The sequence below is a fragment of the Pollicipes pollicipes genome, unplaced genomic scaffold (assembly GCF_011947565.3).
Source record: "Pollicipes pollicipes isolate AB1234 unplaced genomic scaffold, Ppol_2.1 Scaffold_1600;HRSCAF=1878_pilon_pilon_pilon, whole genome shotgun sequence".
Lineage (NCBI taxonomy): Eukaryota > Metazoa > Arthropoda > Thecostraca > Pollicipedomorpha > Pollicipedidae > Pollicipes > Pollicipes pollicipes.
Window position 1 is genome coordinate 7,885,022 of NW_023595962.1, and position 19,488 is coordinate 7,904,509.

Below are 19,488 nucleotides of genomic sequence, written 5' to 3' on the forward strand. Positions count from 1 at the left end.
AGCAATCATTTTCGCTAAGTCAGTCAATAACAAATTGCCGGTGCGTTGCACCAACAATACATGCCCCATGCAGAGATGATATACCCGACATCTTGGAAAGCAGTTCACGCCACCTGAAATCTTTGGTTAGCAGATGCCAAATGCTTTGCAGTATTTACGATGAATGTACTTGCCCACTAATCAGCCTGGCATTGAGCCTGATCTGGTTATGCCTTAGTCCCTTATAAGCAGATTTACGCCGATTGCTTCAGTAGTCAACGAAATGCAAGACAGGCTTGTCGCGCTCAGCCTAAGAGGTGTGCACGAATGTGGCCGGAGTTTTTTCAGTGCCTGGGAGCGCACTGAAAGGTAAAGTGAACTGTTGTGGGTCAGCTGAATGGCCCGAGACTATCATCCGTCACGTAGATTTGGTATTAACTAGCCTGATGCTACCTGGGCATCATACAACTCACCTCCCCCCCCCCCCCCCCCCTCCTCTCCTACACTGTTATGTGATGCGCTGATGAAACTGAACAGTGCTGATTGAGAACAAATCAAACTTAAATCAATTTATTTGGTCTTGACGTGGACTTTTCTTGATTAAGTCAAACCCTGTTTAGGAGCGCCGATGCTTTAGTTCGTGGGTTACTATGTCAATTTTGCACTAACCGATCAATTCATTTGCAACTCACCAAAATGACGTGACTCATAAATCATGAATCAACTGATCCCGAAACAAGCACTGGCCTGGTGAAGTGTTTACGATCCCGGACGCCACTGCTCAAAGTGGTTTATGTTGGAAAGGGGACGTGCCTTCGAGGTAAAACTGTCACTTTTTAAATTTTATTTTCAGTAGGGTGAGGGACTTCAGCTTCATTCCCGCTCCCTCCACCAGATTGGACTCAAGTCCCCGAATTTTGAGTAGAGAGTGGCTCATTCCAGGGAGAACCCTGCTTGTTGGCTATTTTGTGGTTCGTTCAGTCATTTTTGATCTGCTATTGCACAAAACTATGGTCCTGCCTTAGTGTCATCAGTTTGAGAACTGCTGGTGAAATGCCAATCTTGATTAGGCTTTGTGCTCATTCAAAGAAAATCAGTGAGAGACGTTCTGAGTTGCTGCGAGGATGGCTGTGAAAAAGTATTTTGTCCTGTAAAGTAGCCATCTTGAACGAGCCGCTGATATCCTTTGCGGCGCACTAGGCGCGCTGTAATCGCCTCATTTGCTTCAACTTCGTTGGTGTGGTCTCCTGAAATTGATGATTTCGGTTACATGGTATGCAGGAGTCGTGCGGGTATTCCTATTACCAATGTGACCTCACATGAATCGAAAAGGGTTTTTGAACTTTTGAGAGGATTGTATCTTTGTTCTTGCACGACATAAACTGGCCGGCCGTTTTCAAGTTTTGTGCCAGCAAGTCACCGTTAGTGGATATTGATTTTATGATTAGGGCGTACTGAGGACCGCCACGACAGAAGCCGCGCGTTGCGTGGAGCGTTGCTCACCCACAGCTAGGCAGGTGTGTTGGGACCTGGGTAGGTACGTAGACCTATGTCTTTTTCTTGTGGTTCTACTGGTGACAGTCCTTTAGTGGCTACTTGTACACTGCTCTTGGGTTTTGGCATTTGGCTTGTTAAGTTCACTATTTGCAGTTGTCACTCATCTAGTGGGTGAGTAGATGTAGCTTAGCAATGGTTTGCTGACAACATTAATGTTTCTCAATAAATAAAATGCAGATACTGTTTTGAATCCAAGTAAGCAATAACTGGGTAACATAGGCACAAAATTATGAATATACAGGCAAGCAATCTGAACAATTTATCAAAAGATCATGCACAAATCCTGCAGTTGCAACAAACAAGGCAATGCAGTTGGTGCTGCCAACTTTTATGATAAATGTGTAACATTTTTATATGCTTGTAGAACAAACAGCTCATGACAAACTACTCATTTGTGTTTGTAATAAGAATGTTTAGTACTGAAGAACCAGGCTGCAAAAACTACATGCTACATTGCTGGGAGTTGGGTCATGGTGGTGTCAAATACCAGAAAATGCACTGGAATAATTTGAAAAATCAGCCAATGTGTTTTGGACTTGGTTTTTGCAAGTGAGGTTCAGTGCACTGATGTGCTGGTGTACACACAGTGGATATAATTTTTTGCATGCTGGCTGAAGTACATGTAATTAATTCAGAACATTTGCTTGCTGGTGCACAGGTGATTAAAAGTTCAGTGGCCTTCCAAAAGTCAGTTAAATTTTCTAGCATATGAAGGTCATGTTAAATGTATATTCCCTGGATCTTTTGTACTGAGTTCATTTTTTAACATGCTAGCATGGCTTTTTACCTATTTAATTAGATAATAAGCTTGTTTTGCTCTGGGAGAGTCAAATTTGTGTGCTTTCAAGCATCAAGGTCAAGTTCATGTGGCAGGCCACCAATTCTATGCTCTGATAAAGCTCATTGGGAATAGTTTAATGGTTAAGGTGCGTGACTCTGAATGTTTCAGTCCTTTTTGTGTTCTTGAGCATCAATATTTACTTAATGTGGAGAGTCACCAGTTAGTCATTAGGTGCTTAACTGGTCATTGTAAGCTTCATTTGATGCTCGGCTACCTGGTTTTGCTGTCACATCTGCAACTCGGCTTGTAATCATGTGGAAAGGGATGCTTCCTGCCTATCATTCAGCATCAGGTATGCATGTGCATGAATGTCTCACTTGGTAGATGTTTACATCCACTTCATTTAGATTTCAAAAGTGCCAATGTTGACTTGTTGATTGGCACCTGTTATCAGCAAGGAATACTAGGCAAGGCAAGGCAAGGGCGTACAAGGCTAGGCGAGGCATACTAACGTGCATTGCCCGTGGAAGCTGACTTGATCCTGCTGAGTCAGGTGTACAAATGATGGGCTTATTTGTATAATTCTGGGCCATTTAATCATACCATGATGAATTTTTAGCAGTAAGCAGTGACACATTTCAGAACTCTTCTACTCTATGTGCAAACTAGATGATTGTAACTGTTCAAGTTTTTTTGTACAAGATAGTAGCATCACCAAAACTTCTTCTCCCAGTATTCAGTAGTTGGTAAGAGTGAAATTTACAAGCTGCAAAATGTGTCAACGTGCATGGATTACAACTGTTGTTACTGGCATCTTGGTGATGTTTCTTTGCAGCTGTTTTGAAGCCTTACCTTTAGGGTGCAGTTTTGTTCATCACCAGCTCCTCCCTTTGATTGAGCCACATGTTTCTCAGTCAGGAGATATTGCTACTGCAGGATGTCTTGCCCACATCAATCATCGCTCAGCTCCCTTCTGAATAGGTATTGCCAGTTGGCCTACTTCCTCTTAGGTGCACATGGACCCAACCCTCTTACATGCACCAAGTGTCAAATTTTTGCACTGGAACTCGGTATGAAGTATGGATGCTACCAACATATTTTTTATGCTTTGTGAAGTATGAAAATAAATACACAGGTATCAAAACACCCTCCCAGTTTTTTGCTGGTTGCTGAGTGGCAGGCATCACATTAAAAATTGGTGTCTGAATGGGCCTGTTGACTCCCTTTGTCAGGTTTGATGTCAGCAGTGTATTACTCATTCTGGTTTAAAATGCTGCTATTGCAACCTGTTGTTAGTAACTCTTAGTAGATGCACCTTATCTGGCATGTTAGTGACACAGCAGATGAGGACCATGGTTTGGATGATGATTCTTTCTGTAATAACCATTGTTTTGATAAAGGCATGTTGCTAAAATATCAACCCATCCGTATCTCCACTATCCCGTCTTTCTCTGAAGAATAAGGCTATTGCTGCTACCTTATTTAAAAATATGAGTCAGTTAAATTCAGAATTTTTTATAACCACAGTTGTACTGATCCCAAAGAGACACAGTTTACAAGTGATGTCATTCACAATTTGTACTCAAGGGTTACATTCTGCTCATGCTATATATTGCCTGCCATGCTCTGGGAGCCCATTACAATGGGTCATATTAGGTGTGCTCCATCCATATGGATGCAATATTGAATGCCACTTCCGGCTCACCAGTGTTCACAAAGTTCACAAGTGAATGCTGTTCTGCCTTTTTATAATCACAATTTTGACATGAATTTCAACTTTCTGTGAATAACTGTTAGCCTGGAATATTATGGATTTCAATACAACTTATGCTATTTTAGCATGTTAAGCCCTAATGTTCGACCAAATTTTGCGTAATGCAGTACCTCAATGATGGTCGCCTATCTCACATTGTAATGGCAGCAGCTGTGGTAAGGTGAGTGCTCTCTGAGCGTGCGCCGTGATTAACGCTGACTCCCTGTCTGCTCCAGACGCCATGGACGGCCAGACGTTCTGCCTCAAGTGGGACGGCTTCCAGGGCAGCGTGACGTCACTGTTCAACAGCCTGCGCCAGCAGGGCGAGCTGGTGGACATCACGCTCTGCTGCGAGGGCCAGCGGCTCCGCGCCCACCGCATGATGCTCTCCGCCTGCAGCCCCTACTTCCGCGAACTGCTCAAGGTGCGATCACGCGCGGCGGGCCAGCGCCGCGGCTTTGCGACGGCACCGCGGCACGTCCACACACCAAAGTCGTGGCGATGTCGGCGCAGGGCGTTGCTGTTGACATGCGCATCGCGGCAGGCACACTGGTCGATGATTATAGGCGCTGAAGGCGTGTGGCGGAGCTAGGGAGGCCTCGGCGAGACGCAGCGGGTGACGCCGGCGTGAGAGCCCGGAGGCTCGCTCGCCGCGCGTGTACGGAGTCTTACGGTGTGTAAGGCAGAGACTACAACGAGGCAGGCCGGCCGGGGCGTCACGGCGTGGTCGTGGGTGTACGTGGAGCCGCTGTAGTGGGAGCCGAGCTGGACCCCGTGGTGTACCGCACCGGCGCACTGCCTCTGGACAGGGCCGCTGGTGCTGCCTGGCAGCATACTGCGGCCAGGCAGCTGCAATGCAAGGACTTGGCGACTGCAAGCCGTGTAGAAGTGCAGGCGGCCCGCTGTGTTCAGCCCATCGCGGGCCCAGCACAGCCCAGCGCGCTCAGGTGCGGCGCAAACACAGCGATGTTGTGAGTGATACCTGGCGCCGTTCCAGGACCTGCCATGTCAGCAGATGGTGATCTTCCTCAAGGACACGTCGGCTGTCGACCTGCGGGCCATCATCGAGTTCATGTACAAGGGCAGCGTGAACGTGTCGCAGAGCCAGCTGGCCAGCTTCATCAAGACGGCGGAGATGTTGCAGATCAGGGGTCTCAGTGGCGATGAAGAGAAGGTGAGTGCGTCTCTGAAGAACCGCCGCCTGGTGCTCCGCAACAGTGATGTTTGCGTTAATCAACACTGCATTCCATGTCTGATATTTGATGTCGCGACGCTTCACACTGATTGCCTGTGGGGACTGATTGAAGCCTGGCTCTATTTTCGGCTTGTGCTTGCTGCCGGATGTCCTGTCGTTTGCCCTGTGACGCCCTGTCTCCCGATATGTCCGGAGAATGCAGCGTTCATGCGCCGTGTGTTGGCAGACGCCCACGTACGCATTTACACGACCCATCCCCACTAGCAGGCCGCAAGGCCGCAGTGAATAAGGTCGTTGGCCGCCATCGTCCCAGCAGCTGAACCGTGTCGCCGCCGTCTGACTCGCCGTCCTCTTCGCCGCCAGTCGGCGCCACCGGTCCACCACGTGGCGCCACCGGCGCGGCAGGCGGCGCCACCGTCTCCGGCGCCGCGCCGCGCGCCGCAACCGGGCCCCGTGCCGGTGTCCGAGCCGCCTCCGCCTCCCCCGCCGCCTCCGCCACCGCCGCCGCCGAGTCCGCCCGCGAAGCGGCGGCGCGTCTCCGACTCGTCGCCGGCCGGCGCGGAGCGGCTCGCCTCGCCGGCCGCCTCGCCCGGCCGCAGTCCGCAGCGCACGCCGGCCGCCTCGCCGCGCCCCGCCTCTCAGCCGTCCGCGCAGCAGCAGCCGACCGCCGCGCAGCAGCTGCCGGCCGCCGCGCAGCAGCTGCCGGCGCCGCCGTCGCCGCTGCAGCCGCCGGCGCAGCAGCAGCCGCCCGCCGACGGCGCCATCAAGGTGGAGAAGATTGACCTGACCGACGACGACGTGTGCCTGGAGGAGACGCTCGACCACGTGGCCGAGTACGAGGGCGGATACGGGGAGCTGGAGCAGCAGCGGTTGCCGCTGACACCCTCCGCGCAGTCCAGTGAGTGGCGCCGCCGGCAGGGGCCTGGGTTCGGTTCCCGCGGCGGGTGGTTTTTGACGCGCCTGCTTTCATTGCGGTGTGGCGATGCTGAAGATATCTCGAGTTTACGTCTGCCGTGAGTGGGGTACGCGAGGAGTGGGTGAGGAACTCGCGGGATGCGGCGGAGGTGGGAGATTTTGCCACGTTTGATCTTGCATTTCAAGATTAAAGGACTGGAGAAATTAGTTTTCTGTAGTCACAAAACCCTTTAAGTAAGTTCGGATTTATGCTATGACGTTGCGTTCGAAAACATCTACGGGCTTCATCACATTCCCACTGTTATTGAGAGTGGTGCGTTCTAAGTCACCCGCGTGCAATCGCCTTCGCGATGCAGGGGTTAGTTGTAATTTGTGCAGAATTGGGCTCATGCGTTGATGATTGATTTCGCATTGTCGACAGTCAGTTGGATTCCTCTGTCTTCAGCCCCCTGGGTGCTGAGCATGCTCTATTGCCATCTTGTGCGATTCCTCCTGCGCGTTCTGGACACATAGTCTGCGCACATTTGTGAGAGTGCACATGCACCCCTTCGATACGCAGTCGTCACCAGCTAGCCCCGCCGCCGGCGCTCCGTGCGTTGGCCCCCTGACGCCAGTCTGTGTCCGTTTGCAGTGGTCTCCGCCCCCGGGCCTTCGCAGCGAAACGCCGACGACGGCGCCGTACAAGGTAGGCGGCTGTGTGTGCGTTTGTTTGACCCTGACGCGCTGTCCGGCCCGCCCAGCCCCGGCCCAGTCCGCGCCGCGCGACAGGAAGCGAAGTCCCACGAGTTGTGACCACCCCGGGGCGTTGGCGGTGCCTCTCCGCCGCGCCTGCTGCCATCTGTTTTTTGGAGGAGCTCTATGTCGCTGATGAACGGGCGTCGAAATCGAAGAGCAAACGCGTCTGGTTAAGTTAACTGTGAAGTCCTGTCCCCCTCCCATCCATAGCCTTCGTAGACAGCTGGAACGTCACGTCGATTTGTAAAATGCCAGTTGTCTCCCAAACTGCCGTTGGAGCACAGCCGGGGCCAAAATCAACCCCGCACTAATAATGCCTTAACGCCCACCGGCCATGGCGCCAGCCGGCCGTCGTTTTCCGCTTTTCCGCATGGGGGGCGTGACGTTTCCTGCCCCCCCCCCCCCCTCTCCCAGAGAGGCGCTCTGGGAACGGCAGCGCGGGCCGGACGGCGGGACCGGGTCCGGCGGGAGGTCACGGGCCGAGGTCGTGGTCATGTAGGGTCACGGAACGCTAGGGAGAATAGACTCAGTCGGGGATGCGTCAGAAAGGCCACATCGGTGCCCCAGAGAGGGGGGGGGGGGGGTTCAGTGAATGAACGGCACCGTCCCACGATGAGCATGGCTCACGAGCATGCTATCGGGCATGTCTCGCTCATCTCCGGGCAGCCAGCACTGGCGGTTCTCTTTCTGGCCGCTTGTGGAGATCAAAACCAGCATCGAGGTGTGGAATACAAGCTTGCTCGCCTACCAGATTTGGTTTGATATCAAGACGTATTTGTAGCACGACCAACTAAACTGTGCGCTTGACCTCTTCAAATTATGCAAGCTGCTTGAATTTTTCCTGTGTTGAAGATGAGAAGGCTTTTAACGTTAAAATTTTAAATGTGATTCTGAATGTGTTCATTTATGTCGTGTTCCACTTGCTGTGAAGCTACCAAGGGTTATTTCCTGGTTTCTGTACGCCTTTTGCAAGACGTATTTGCCGGTCAGAGGCGGCGTAAAAGTATTACACCATTATGATCTGTAGTGATCGTGATGACTCGGTGGTATTAGTTCCAGCGGTTTCAAAGCTCAAAAATTGAACAACGACCGTAACGTTGTGTTTGGAGTTTGCAGCAAATGTTCTGAAACTAGGGCATTTTTCATATAACTGGCTTCAACACCACATACCATTGCGGGGTTGCCTGGTGGGTAATCGACCATTTTGCCTGGGCTGCACGCGACAGTGGTCCCCGACAGGTCCCCGGGAGCTGGGCCGACCCGACCTCGGCCCGTTGACCTCCGGCCGCCGCATGCATGTATGTGTGTGTGTGTGTGTATGTTACTTGCCGGGCCAGGCGCGGCGCGAGACGGCGGCAGGCGGCAGGCTGGACTCAGGCTGACCTCAGGCGGTATGCGGCCGGGTGGCAGGCTGAGCTCGGCCACCAGGCGGCGGGGGGGGGGGGGGGGGGGCGAGAGCAGGTGGCGCCGCCTTCACAACTGCACCAATGCTCCGTGAGCCACATTATTACGGTGCCAGCGGGATCATTGGCACACTGGTGCAATGCCGCACGTCACTGACGTTCTGAGGTGGTTCCGCCTCTGGTTCAGCCTGTCGGTCAGCCCACGTCCCGTGCCGTTTGCTGGGAGCGGTGTCACTCCTTGCAGTGGTCTTTGGAATTATCTGCTTTTGTGTTGCACTTCGATTGCTGCAAGTTCAGCGAGCGTGCCAGCTGTTGGTGTGAGCTATCTCAATCACGGCTGAGGGTTACTGAAACTGTTGGAGGAAAGATCATTGGCGGTCATACAGGCAAACACGACCGAAGTTCTGAAATGTTGATGCAATTAGCTTATGTCATTTCCTTCCTACTTCGGATATGTGCTTGTCCGCCGTTTCTTAAAGAGGAGCAAAGTTGAAACAATCCATTCCCAGCGCGTTTCATGTGGTTTTGTGGGTTTCAGCATAGCCATGTTGACAAACTTTTTTGCTGGTAATTGTTTGTCATGCAAGCAACATCTGAATGAGCACGACATTTGCTAACATCATAAGCATAGGGTTTTCCAGTACACCCTCAAAGTGCTCAGTACGGTCGAGTACCACTTAACAAATCGCTTCCAAATTTCAATTTTGCCTCGTGAAATGCCGAATGCGGACAAACGTGCGCGAATTTGAAGGTGTATCCTGAATGGCAGGCTCTCATTTCATTACGTCTATTAAAATCAGTCTGGATCCTGGAGGATTCTTCTTAAGATAAGCTGGATGTCGGAACCCAGAAATAGCAATAAATAATAAGTCGGAGATTCTCCACGCGGTCCTCCATGACAGACACAAACAAAAATATCATAACACTATCTTCTAGAGTATCCTCAGAGATCTTTTGGCTGATGGGAAGGTTTGACCGGCGTCTTCCAGGGTAGTCCAAAAACATGACACATAGTAGCAGATATTGTGTGGAACCCTAAGTGAATTCTGGTCATGCGACGTCGTATTCTGTAATTGTCACAAAGCAGATAGTATCTGTGTCATTTGAGACAGGTTGCAGAATGGCGGGGATACCAATGTGAAGAGCGCTTGTAATATCGGGTGGATCCTAAAAGATCTTGCGATTCAACGCGGAAATGACTGCCGCGTCCTGTGAGAACCTTAATGAACCAATGAAAAGGCCTCTCAAAGAATTCTCGGAGATCCGTCGCCAAAACTTGAAACCGATGCATAAACTCAAAATTCGTTGGTAGAAATTACCAAGTGGTTGCCGACGTGTTTGTAGATATTGGATTTGGATCCCGAAAGATCTGGGAACTAAGGCCCAAGATACAGTTCCGGTCGGTGCTCATCTCTAGATTTCTGGAATCCCCGCACATGTCTGATTGCTACGCCGTCTTCCCCTGACCGGCAGCCACGAGGCCATCCTGTGAGATTCAGATCTGAAGAGTGTCGCCAGGAAAAGGGTTCGAAATTAATTTCATGCTTGTACGCCTGCTGAGTACCAGGACATGCAGCAAAAACAGTGCCGAAACGCGCTCTTTTATTGCCGCTGCCCGTGTTCGCGTGTATTACGCTTGTCCGGTTCGCTCAGGACGGCGGGGGGGGGGGGGGGAGGAGAGAGGCGCCGCGTCCCCCCAGGACGGACCGGGGGGCGACGCGTGACCCGGCCCGGGCTTCTGACCTGGCCCGCCGGGGTCAGGTCCGGCGCCGCTTTGACGGAGTGTTTGGAGCGGTGCTGGAGCCGGGCGGAGGCGGCCGTGGGCGCAGGTGAGTGAGTGGGCGTGGCGGGTGCGCGTGGCTTCAGTGTATTCCAACATGAACACTGCTTAAGCTGTGGCATTTTTTAGCAGATTTTTTTTCTAGAGGATATGCGGGCAGTACCGAGCGCGCTTTGAGTGGAGTGCAGGTTTTAGCCTGTATCTGCCGGTGTGCAGCTCTGACTGTGTTATGCGCCTTGTGTGATTTATTGCGATTTATTGGAAATATCAGCTGGCTTTGGTGACTCGTCAGCCCGCGTTCCACACCATCATCAGGCAGGTCGCTCAGAGAGGTTCAGTAGACGAAAGCCACGAGGGAGGTAGCACTTAACACCGACTGCGGTGTTGGGCTCGGGACATTCCCTGATACCGTAGGCTATACGCAGTCTGCGATACTTTCCCAGCATATCAAACCGAATCGCAATTAAAGGTTCTGAGTTCTAGGTTAATTGCGTTAACCCAGGTGCTCTCAAGTTCGGTCTAATCCGTTGCTGGGGTACTTATTCAGTTGAATGCATCATTGCATGCCGTATGCGTTGGGGAATTTCTATCCGCTAACGTCCTCTTGGGTAAAGTTTTCCAACGCTCGATCACGTTTCGTTTGCACTGATTTGGTGTAATCGGAGGTGAAGTTTAACTTGTAAATGGGTTTCCGCCCCCGGGCGGATCTGGATCTAAGGTATTGTTATGTCTCAGACCGTGTACTGCACGTCCGCGCGGCGCTTCTGGTTTCGTCCTTCTCTTTGCTTTTCGTTGTGCGATGCGTCGGAGTAAGCATTAACCCCACATGCGTGCGTTCAGTCAGCCATGTGATGTCGGATGGAGGGAGTCATTACAAAGGGACAGCATGGGCCATGTCCCTGGTTGCTGACCGACAGGCTCAGTCTGACAGATCGGCTGTCAGGCTCGTTCCGGGTAGGGACTCTTTCATCCCCCATTTTTGGGAACCTGATCGATGGATCGTCTCACGCGGTCGCCAACGAACTACGATCGTGCCAGGTGCTGACCAAAGGCTTCAGTCTTGGCACAAACAAGCAAAAACATGAAAGACGAGTTGTCACAAACACGAGGCCTGGCTCATCCCGCACACTGGACGGAGAAGGCGTCCCTCTGTTTTTTTCTCCCTCTGAGTCGCCGGCACGATATTTCCTGGAGCCCAATCCATAGTTCTGGACTCATAGGTGAAGGGTTCATCATGCTGCGTTCGTGCGCTCGTATCACCCGGATATATGAAATCATGCTATTTTATTATCGTCCTGCTATCATTAACATATGATCGCCATGCATCACCTAGACGCATCACGTAAGAGCCGTGCTACATTGAAACATTCGATATTGTTGACACTGACCACCGGCATACGAAAATGCAATGCATTCCAAGGAAAGAGGCCACCGTGGTTTTAGGTGTTCATTATAGTCTTTAACTGCCGCTGGACGATCTGAAAGGTGAGACACCGATGCTTCCGCTTCAACCTCCAACTTCAGCACCTAATTACATATGCTAAGCCATAGATCAACGTAGTCGGTGCGCCCCAAAGCCCAAATCATCATATTAGATGTGCGAAGTGGACGGCGCGGGTCTCCCGTGCGAAGTTTGCGCTTCGCCCAGAGTCCCCACTGTGACAGTTCTCTGGGCCCTAGAGCCCGATGGACTGGAGTCGCCGTGGCCGAAGGTCGCCTGCGTGACCTCGTCAGCTATCCCTGCCCGTGACGCCGCTCAGGCGCCCCTGCGATGTTACCGCGTCGGCATGTCAATTGGGCAGTCAACCAGAGGTACGGGTTCGATTCCCCGCGGTGCCCGCCCTTCCTGCCAGGGTGAGAGGCAGGCGACGCCATATAGCCTCAGCAGCTGAGTGCGTCGTAAAGCCCCCCCCCCCCCCATGACAATTGGGAAGTCACTGGGGCATTGCCGCCGGCAAGGGGAGGTCAGTTTTCCGTCACTTACCCAAGGGGTCACTGTTGACATGCAGGCCACGGCGCCGAACGGATTTCAATGGTTCTGACAACACATTTTGGGCGTATGGCGTTGAATTCAGGGATAGAAAACGTGAGGCACTCATAAAGGTGTGCGGTAAACGACCACACCATGCATTCCGTCTCGCTTTGGTTTTAATGTAGTGTAGGTAAGTGTAAGAATCCTGTGCTCATGTTATAGAAAAACCCGAAAATGGGTCAATGCATCTCGCTTTGCAGCTCCTCGCGACTGGCTAACGAAGGCAGACAGACGAGCTTTAGGGGCTAAAGAAGCAATAGCATGGTGTTTGCGAGCATGTTCTTTTCCATTGGCTGTGCGGTCAATCCGTAGGTTGACTGTTGATTTAGCAGACTCATATAGCATATAGAACAATATGAGGACGGAATGGTTTACATCAGTCACATCGATATCATCACCATGCTAACAGTTTCGTATCATCATCAATCAGTTCTATCCACTAATTACTTATGTCGTAAACTGATCTATAGAACAATATTGGACTCTATTTACGCAACACCGAAACGGCATGTAGAATGGCACGCCCCATTCGCCCTATTTCAGCGACACCATCATGTAGTTTCTTCTGTCATCCTCACTGGGTTCATTACATCGCATCGAATCGCGCATACATGGTACGTACATATACACGTTGCATATATACGCGCGTACGGGAGCTGCCGTATTAGTTCGCCATGACCAAGTATGGTGGTGGTGTGGTGTCGTGTTTCTCGAACTTTTCCGAGTTGGCACACACGGAGTTTTCTGTGACATGAGCGCAGGCCACCTTACATTAATATTAATCCCTAAACGATATCTTGACTGCGATGACATGTGCCAATATTGGCGTTGGATCAAGTAAGCAAATGTCTGCTACCACCAATGCGAGTGACATGTCCGGGCAGGCGCGATGGCCGAGCCGCCGGGGCCGTGCCTTCTTGTGGGTAACGGGGGTGGGGAGGAGACAGAATCGGAACTATTGGCAGAGTGAACCGGGGCGCTTAGGACCACTTAAGCGTCCCAGAAGACCGCCTTTTTGAGGAATGTGGGTGCTCAGGGTTAGGTCTGGTTCTCCGGTTCAAGCCGAGTTCAGTAGTGCCATTTTTGTCCAAAGGCGTGGGTGTTTAGAAGATGCGCAAAGAGCTTAAAGGTCAGTGGCTCAGTCATTTTCGCTCACGAGAGGCCAGCAAATAATTTCAAGACCCGTCCTTTCCATAAACCTGGATAAGTGAAGTAAAGTCGTTAGCTGGTTTTTTTACCATGCGGATTATATGATAGTATCGAGCAGGCATGTAAAGTAACCGCAGGATAATATGACTTCTTGTGGCAGAGTGGGTGGGAGGTTGGAGGGGAAACTGTGCTTTAAGAGATATATTTTCAATTGAGACGAAGGTCAAACGCATCATCGCAAGTGAAATGGCTTAATGGGACGCATAGAAATGTGATTTGAGCACATTTGACTTCTCTTTTATCCAATCTAACGGCACTGCGACATTTCTATTATCTGTTTGGCTTTGACCAAGAGAACAGAACCTGTTAAGCCATGTAGACTAAAAAAAATTGTGCGAAACAAATTCTCACGTTACATCGTTACTCAAATGATTGTTATGAACACACATTGTACATCGTTCTGCATCGGAGTGGGTCCAGTGCACGCTGATTATAAGTGCTTGTTCTTCTGCCAGTGGGCGTCCAACTCCCGCAGAAGCCACTGGAGGTGATCGTTGTAGCCGTCTGCGATGCGTGCGAAGAGCTTAACCATTGACATACCCTCCACTGCAACATCATTAGAAATTGTTGTACACCACTCAAAATCACTGTGTGACGGGTAATCGTCATTAGCTTTCTATTGATCGACTGGACTGCTAAGTCATCGACTAGCATTGCTCTGGAGAAGCCTGGATTGACAGCCAAGGGATTCGTCCACCTCATCGGAAATCCTGTATCCCCGTTTACGAACGGCGCAGCATCCGCAGAATCATTCGCCACTGGCATAGACAACAGTATCGAAGCCATGAATGCCTTCCTAATATCGCTGACACTTCTCACAGCCAGAGGGAACACGACCGTCTCAAACACAAAAAGGCGACGCAAGCGACGCGTGAAGACCAACGCTGCTCCGGTCACGGGCTCGCTATCTGTCCGGTAGTGTGTAGATTGCGGTAGGGCCTCAGGTCTATCCTAGGGGCGTCAGCGGAAAGTGCGCCGGCTGTCCGCGTGACTGTACCAGGGCCTGATAGCGTACCAGGACCTGATGCCGCACCAGCATCTGATGCCGTGCCAGGACGTGGTGCCGCACCAGGACCTGGTGCCGTACCAGGACCTGATGCTGTGCCAGGGTGTGATACCGCACCAGGACCTGATGCCGTACCAGGACCTGATGCTGTACCAGAACCTGATGCCGTACCAGGACCTGGTGCCGTACCAGGGTGTGATACCGTACGAGGACCTGCTGTTGTATGAGGACCTGATGCTGTATCAGGACCTGGTGCCGACCAGGACCCAAGCCCGTGGTTGGAGCAGCGTTGGCCGTGATGTACTGCTATTGAAGGCCTGAGACGGTCGTGTTCTGTCTGGTTTCGAGTGATGTCAGTGATCATGAAAGAAGCGGCAGTCGTTTTGACGCTGTCCTCTATGTCGCTGGTGAAATACTGAAAATGCTATCACATCCTTTATTCTCAGGACGAGAATTGTTTGATCTAGTGTAATTAATCTAGAAGAACTTACCTTGTCTGAGCTTTACAGGTTCTTTTGGTTGAGTTCGAACTAATCATATCGATACCAGCCAGTGGCTAAGCAAGCCAACAGCTCAGTGCGAAGCCAAGGACGGCTATCCATTTTATCGTGCATTGGAGCATGACGATCAGAAGGCTTTGGTGCCTTGCGGTAGACATTGCTGCTGCTCCTTGCCTTCGGTGTAGTATGCTTTGATAATGTTGCGCACATTTCGAGCTTTTGCATTGCCTGGACAGTGCACGAAACCAAAACCAAACATTGCACTATTTTTGTCACGCGCGAAAGGTACTAAACGCTTCCAGGTGAAAACCGTCAACTGTTGGGACACAGCAGGTAAAATGTATACCCACCAAACATACCCGTCCAGCTCATAGACCTTTACCGCGGAAATGCTCGTAAAACAGATTCAGGGATTCAGGACAATCGGCCAACAGGGCTCAGGAAGCGTCCGCGCACAGATAATCGCGCCTCGCACGACTTCTGCTCCGTAACAATATTCCATCTGCTTGATGCCAGGAATGAAGGCGGTCGCTAAAACGCGGTCAGTTGCCAATCCGTCGCTAGTCAGGCATGGAGTAATGATGTTCATGAATTTTTTTGCACATGCAATTTTAGCTCACATGGCTTGACGTTCTTGTGTTCGATGCCTCAGAGGACAGAAAGGTCAAAAGGAGGTCAGGTGGTGTTAAAGAGGGGTCAAATCAGCTCGCATTGCATGAAGATACCTACGCTATTGAGCTAATGTCGCGAGGATTCGTTGTGTTGTGTTGTTTGATGTTCGTTTGATGCGCAGTTCGACGCAGTCAAGCGTTTCATTTTTAACTATTGCTAGACGCCCCCTTCTCGTATTCTGATTTCCCTTCGCTTAAGCGACTCATCAGCTTGGTATCATGTTCAGAAGTTTGGAATCAGCATTGTCAGAGAGCGTTAGGGGCTTTGTTTTAAACGTTAATGTCGATGTTAATGCATATTTTGTAACGGGAACCTGGCCCCATCAGAGCGAAAAGAGTTCAAAGTTACAGAACTATGACCCCGTTTCGCACCCTCTAAACATGTACGAGGTTGATGCTTTCTGAACTCGCCTCAAGCATAATGATACACACTGAACTCACCTTTAAGCAGCGAACCAGACTTGTCCCGAACACTTAGACTTTTCTAGAAAAAAAATGTTATCCTGGAGCCCCTAATGATCACATTAGCCGTTAGCACCGCATTGAGGAGTTCATGACGACATGCGCAACGTCCCCTTTAAAGAAGCTCTTAATGTTATATAATCATGACCGCAAGCAAATGTATCGTATGTTGTTAAAAAGAACTGAGCTAACATAGAATCGCATGTCTGTATGATTGCAATGCACTAGTCCCTGCCATAGCTGCCATTGTAGTGACCCAGTGCGAACTAGTCGAAGTGACGTGATAATGAATAGTACTCCTGATTCATGATGGCACTCTCCGCTTGCTATTCCAGTTTGATCGGATGGTGCAGCGTAGCGGCGGTGTAACGTCAACACACGAGAGAAGCAGAATTGTGGATCAAATACGTCACGTTTCACTTAACGCAGCCCAGGATGGATGTGCTCTATTTTATGGGAACGGGTCGCGCATAAGATGCCGTTACACGAATTTGGCCGTGCGAACAGCTTCAGGCTGCCCCGCCTTCTTTTAGCTCTTCTTGTAGGATGGTAGCCCCACTCACTTGCGAGTTGAACGACCATCGGACGTTCTACCTCCAGCAGGACGTATGCGGGATTGCATGTGAAATGTCGTGCGTTGTGTTATGTTTGTAAGCATGTTATGCTTGTGGTGACATTGAAAATCACCTCTGTGTCAATTGGTGATTGTATTTAATCGTGGACGTGCGGAAGTCTTTGACGAGTGAGACAACCGAGGTCATCTAGTTTTTCCTGAACAACAGCTCAGGGCGAAACAGTTTTGAGTAGAAATTCCATGGGCTGGATATTGGACATTAGTCGCGACGCTCATTGGAGCGATATTCGTCACCATTTTACTACCATCTGGTGTGAAATAAGACTGGATTTATGCACAATCTGCTTGGTGTTCTTTCGTTATGTTATGGCGATGGGTTACTTTTTCTGCAGGAAGTGCGACCTTTGCCGCGCCCTGCCTCCTTTTCTGCATAAGGACATACGATATTATGAATTTGACAGCAGCTGACGGACAGCTGGCCGGGAACTGACGGCTGTCAACTCGTCTCTCCTATAGGTTGCTGCAGTCCACGACCAAGACAGCCACTATCTGCATCGTAACAAGACGCCCGGGAGAGCAGAAGTGTCCCCGACTCATCACGACACGCTACGCCAGCGGGCCGACATAGGAGCAATTAGCTGCGTTCCTCTACGGAATTGTTCCGCTGAACGCAGTGGAATGGAGCTGGATTCCTTCGGAGTGATGCATTTCAACACGTGTCGCACCGGGTGTAACCAGGATGGAGCATTCTGGACACTGCAGTCTGTGGTGGGGCATGCGGACGATGTTCGTCTCGGTCAGGCGGGAAGTGCATGACCAGGCGGGTTAGCGCGTCCTGGTCAACAGCTACAGAACCGCGGTGATTTTGTGTTTCGATGAACTCGTTTGGAAGGCACCCGACTGACGCGCTCATTGATCGCACGCGGAAAGACAGTTTTCGTCGAACGACTGTTGTAGTGCCTGCGAACGACGAAAGTGCTTTGGAAAACTGATGGATGAGTCGGACTGTGCAATAAGACGTGTTTTCCGAAGAACGTTCGCGTTGCACTCGTGGGAGACGCCTGGGATTCACTGTTTAAGTGTCCCTGTTGAAGATGCCTGTCACGAGTAAGTAATATTTGAAGTCTGTGATAGCTAGCTTGCTTTTTTATCTACAGGGCTTATGAACTACCACTCTTCATTTAGATCTGTCATTGCTTTGTCCGCACCAGTAATTTTTGCTGTCAGAATTATAATGGGACGCTGAACTTTGCATCAAGGGGTCGACTATGGGGTTGTGCTCATTTTTAAGTTTGCTTTCCCTTCATTTTACAACAGCTTGTTTACTGTCTTATTGTAGGACAGGGTGAATGGAATTCTGTACTGGTGTGCCTAGCCTGTTCATTACAAAAGTTAAAACGCGCATTTCGTGTTCCTTTGTCAGCCTTTTGGAATGCTGGTCATCCCAAGAGCCGCCAGGAATGGGCAATGCAATATTGCACTCTGGTTATTTGCGTGCGACCAATCAAATCGTTATCAGTCATCGTTTGGCCTTCCATTGGCGACAGGCCGCTAGTTTGAAGGTTGGAATCGTACTAGATTCAACTATTGCGCATAGTGAGCGCGGAGAAACCGGTAGTTTCACAGATATATGTCGGTTACAAAACACATGTCAAGTTAAAGGAGGCATTCGTTTTATTCCATTTCATATGTGTAAAGATCGCCGTCAGCTGGCGACCCGTCTCACCTAACCTTGTTGCATCTGTCGGGGAAGGCCGTTGTTGCGTTGGCTTACGGTTGCGTTCTCCCCCAGGTGGCGCCATCTACTCTTGTGTGATCTGCGGCCAGTCGTACACCAACCCGGACTCGCGGCAGATGCACATGAAGAAGCATTCTGGTGAGACGACGTGTCCCCTTTGCGGCAAGATCTACAGCATGGTGCACAACCTGCGTCGCCACATGCGCAACGCACACGACGTCGACGTTCGCGGGCATCCGCGCACTGTGTTCGACGCGCCGCCGTGAGCGACTGTGTATTGGTGGAGACATGCCGCCGCTGACGGTGATTGACGGGGGGAATGCCGCAACGGAGGGATTTTAGTGTCGGTTGTGCTTGGTGCAGTACAGCCGACGCGGGCCGTGATGGGCGGAGGGCGAGCGGTGCTGACGGTGGTCGGTCAATGAATGGCGGCTTCCGCCCTTAATCTGCGGAGCATGGATGCGTGCGGCTTTTGACATCTGGTCTTTTTAAAGAAGATTGCCTTGTTTTTGTGTGTAGATGTGAGTGTGTGTGTTTGGATTGGAGTGGAAGAAGCCTTAGAGTACCCTAGACCCTTCTATGAGTCCATGACGCAACCTTATCCGCCTAGGATATTTTTCCACGAGCTGCGCACGAAGGCTGACGCCTTTTGTCGCTGGTGGGCATTTGGTGACCAATGCGGCGTTCTATATGCCGGTGGTGCGGACGTTAGCGCGGTTTTACTGCTCGGACTCCAATTTCGCATTACGTATGTGTCGCGTGCGTTTTTCAGTCTCGTTGTGGGCCCGTCTGTGCAATCGGTCTCTGGTGATGTTGGAGCCGACGTTATGTGACCAGGCGCAGGACATGCAATGGTTATCAGCGGTCATCAAGGGCATCAGTTGTCATCGGCAAGAAATACGAGTTGAGTTGATTGGTGGGCGATTGTCCGTGCCTGGTCTGTAGTTAGGTTTTCGAAACGCTCAGCTTGTGAAGCCTCCGTCTTTTGTGACAATCCGTCGCGGTGTGTTTGAAGTCAACAATGGTGCGGCTGAGGCGCACTACTTCCTTGTCTGGTCATGAACCCTGAGATGTTTCTACCGATGTGTTCTACGCCGGGTGTTCGGGTACCGGTAGCCGCGCGTCTGTGGAACTGGAGGCACGGGGCTTGATTCCCCACGGTGTCCGCGCTTCCTGATAGGCTGAGAGGCAGGCGACA

General features: G+C 51.0%; 1 protein-coding gene across 1 annotated transcript; it reads left to right on the forward strand.

The window, feature by feature from the left end:
• The first annotated feature begins 1,214 nt into the window (after window positions 1-1,214).
• On the forward strand, window positions 1,215-18,556 carry LOC119093347 (protein tramtrack, beta isoform). Its single transcript, XM_037216300.1, has 8 exons — window positions 1,215-1,516; window positions 4,307-4,494; window positions 5,068-5,244; window positions 5,629-5,672; window positions 6,160-6,163; window positions 6,812-6,865; window positions 14,340-14,622; window positions 18,345-18,556. Exons 2-8 carry the CDS (start codon window positions 4,312-4,314, stop codon window positions 18,554-18,556), a joined length of 957 nt encoding a protein of 318 aa, XP_037072195.1. The 5' UTR covers window positions 1,215-1,516; window positions 4,307-4,311.
• Window positions 18,557-19,488: the final 932 nt, after the last annotated feature.

Excerpts from the sequence above, each read along its gene's own strand:
- LOC119093347 (XM_037216300.1), top strand. The coding sequence starts at position 4,312 with ATGGACGGCCAGACGTTCTGCCTCAAGTGGGACGGCTTCCAGGGCAGC. Across the intron at positions 4,495-5,067 it reads ACTTCCGCGAACTGCTCAAG|GACCTGCCATGTCAGCAGAT; the intron begins GTGCGATCACGC and ends GCGCCGTTCCAG. Across the intron at positions 14,623-18,344 it reads GACCAGGACCCAAGCCCGTG|GTGGCGCCATCTACTCTTGT; the intron begins GTTGGAGCAGCG and ends GTTCTCCCCCAG.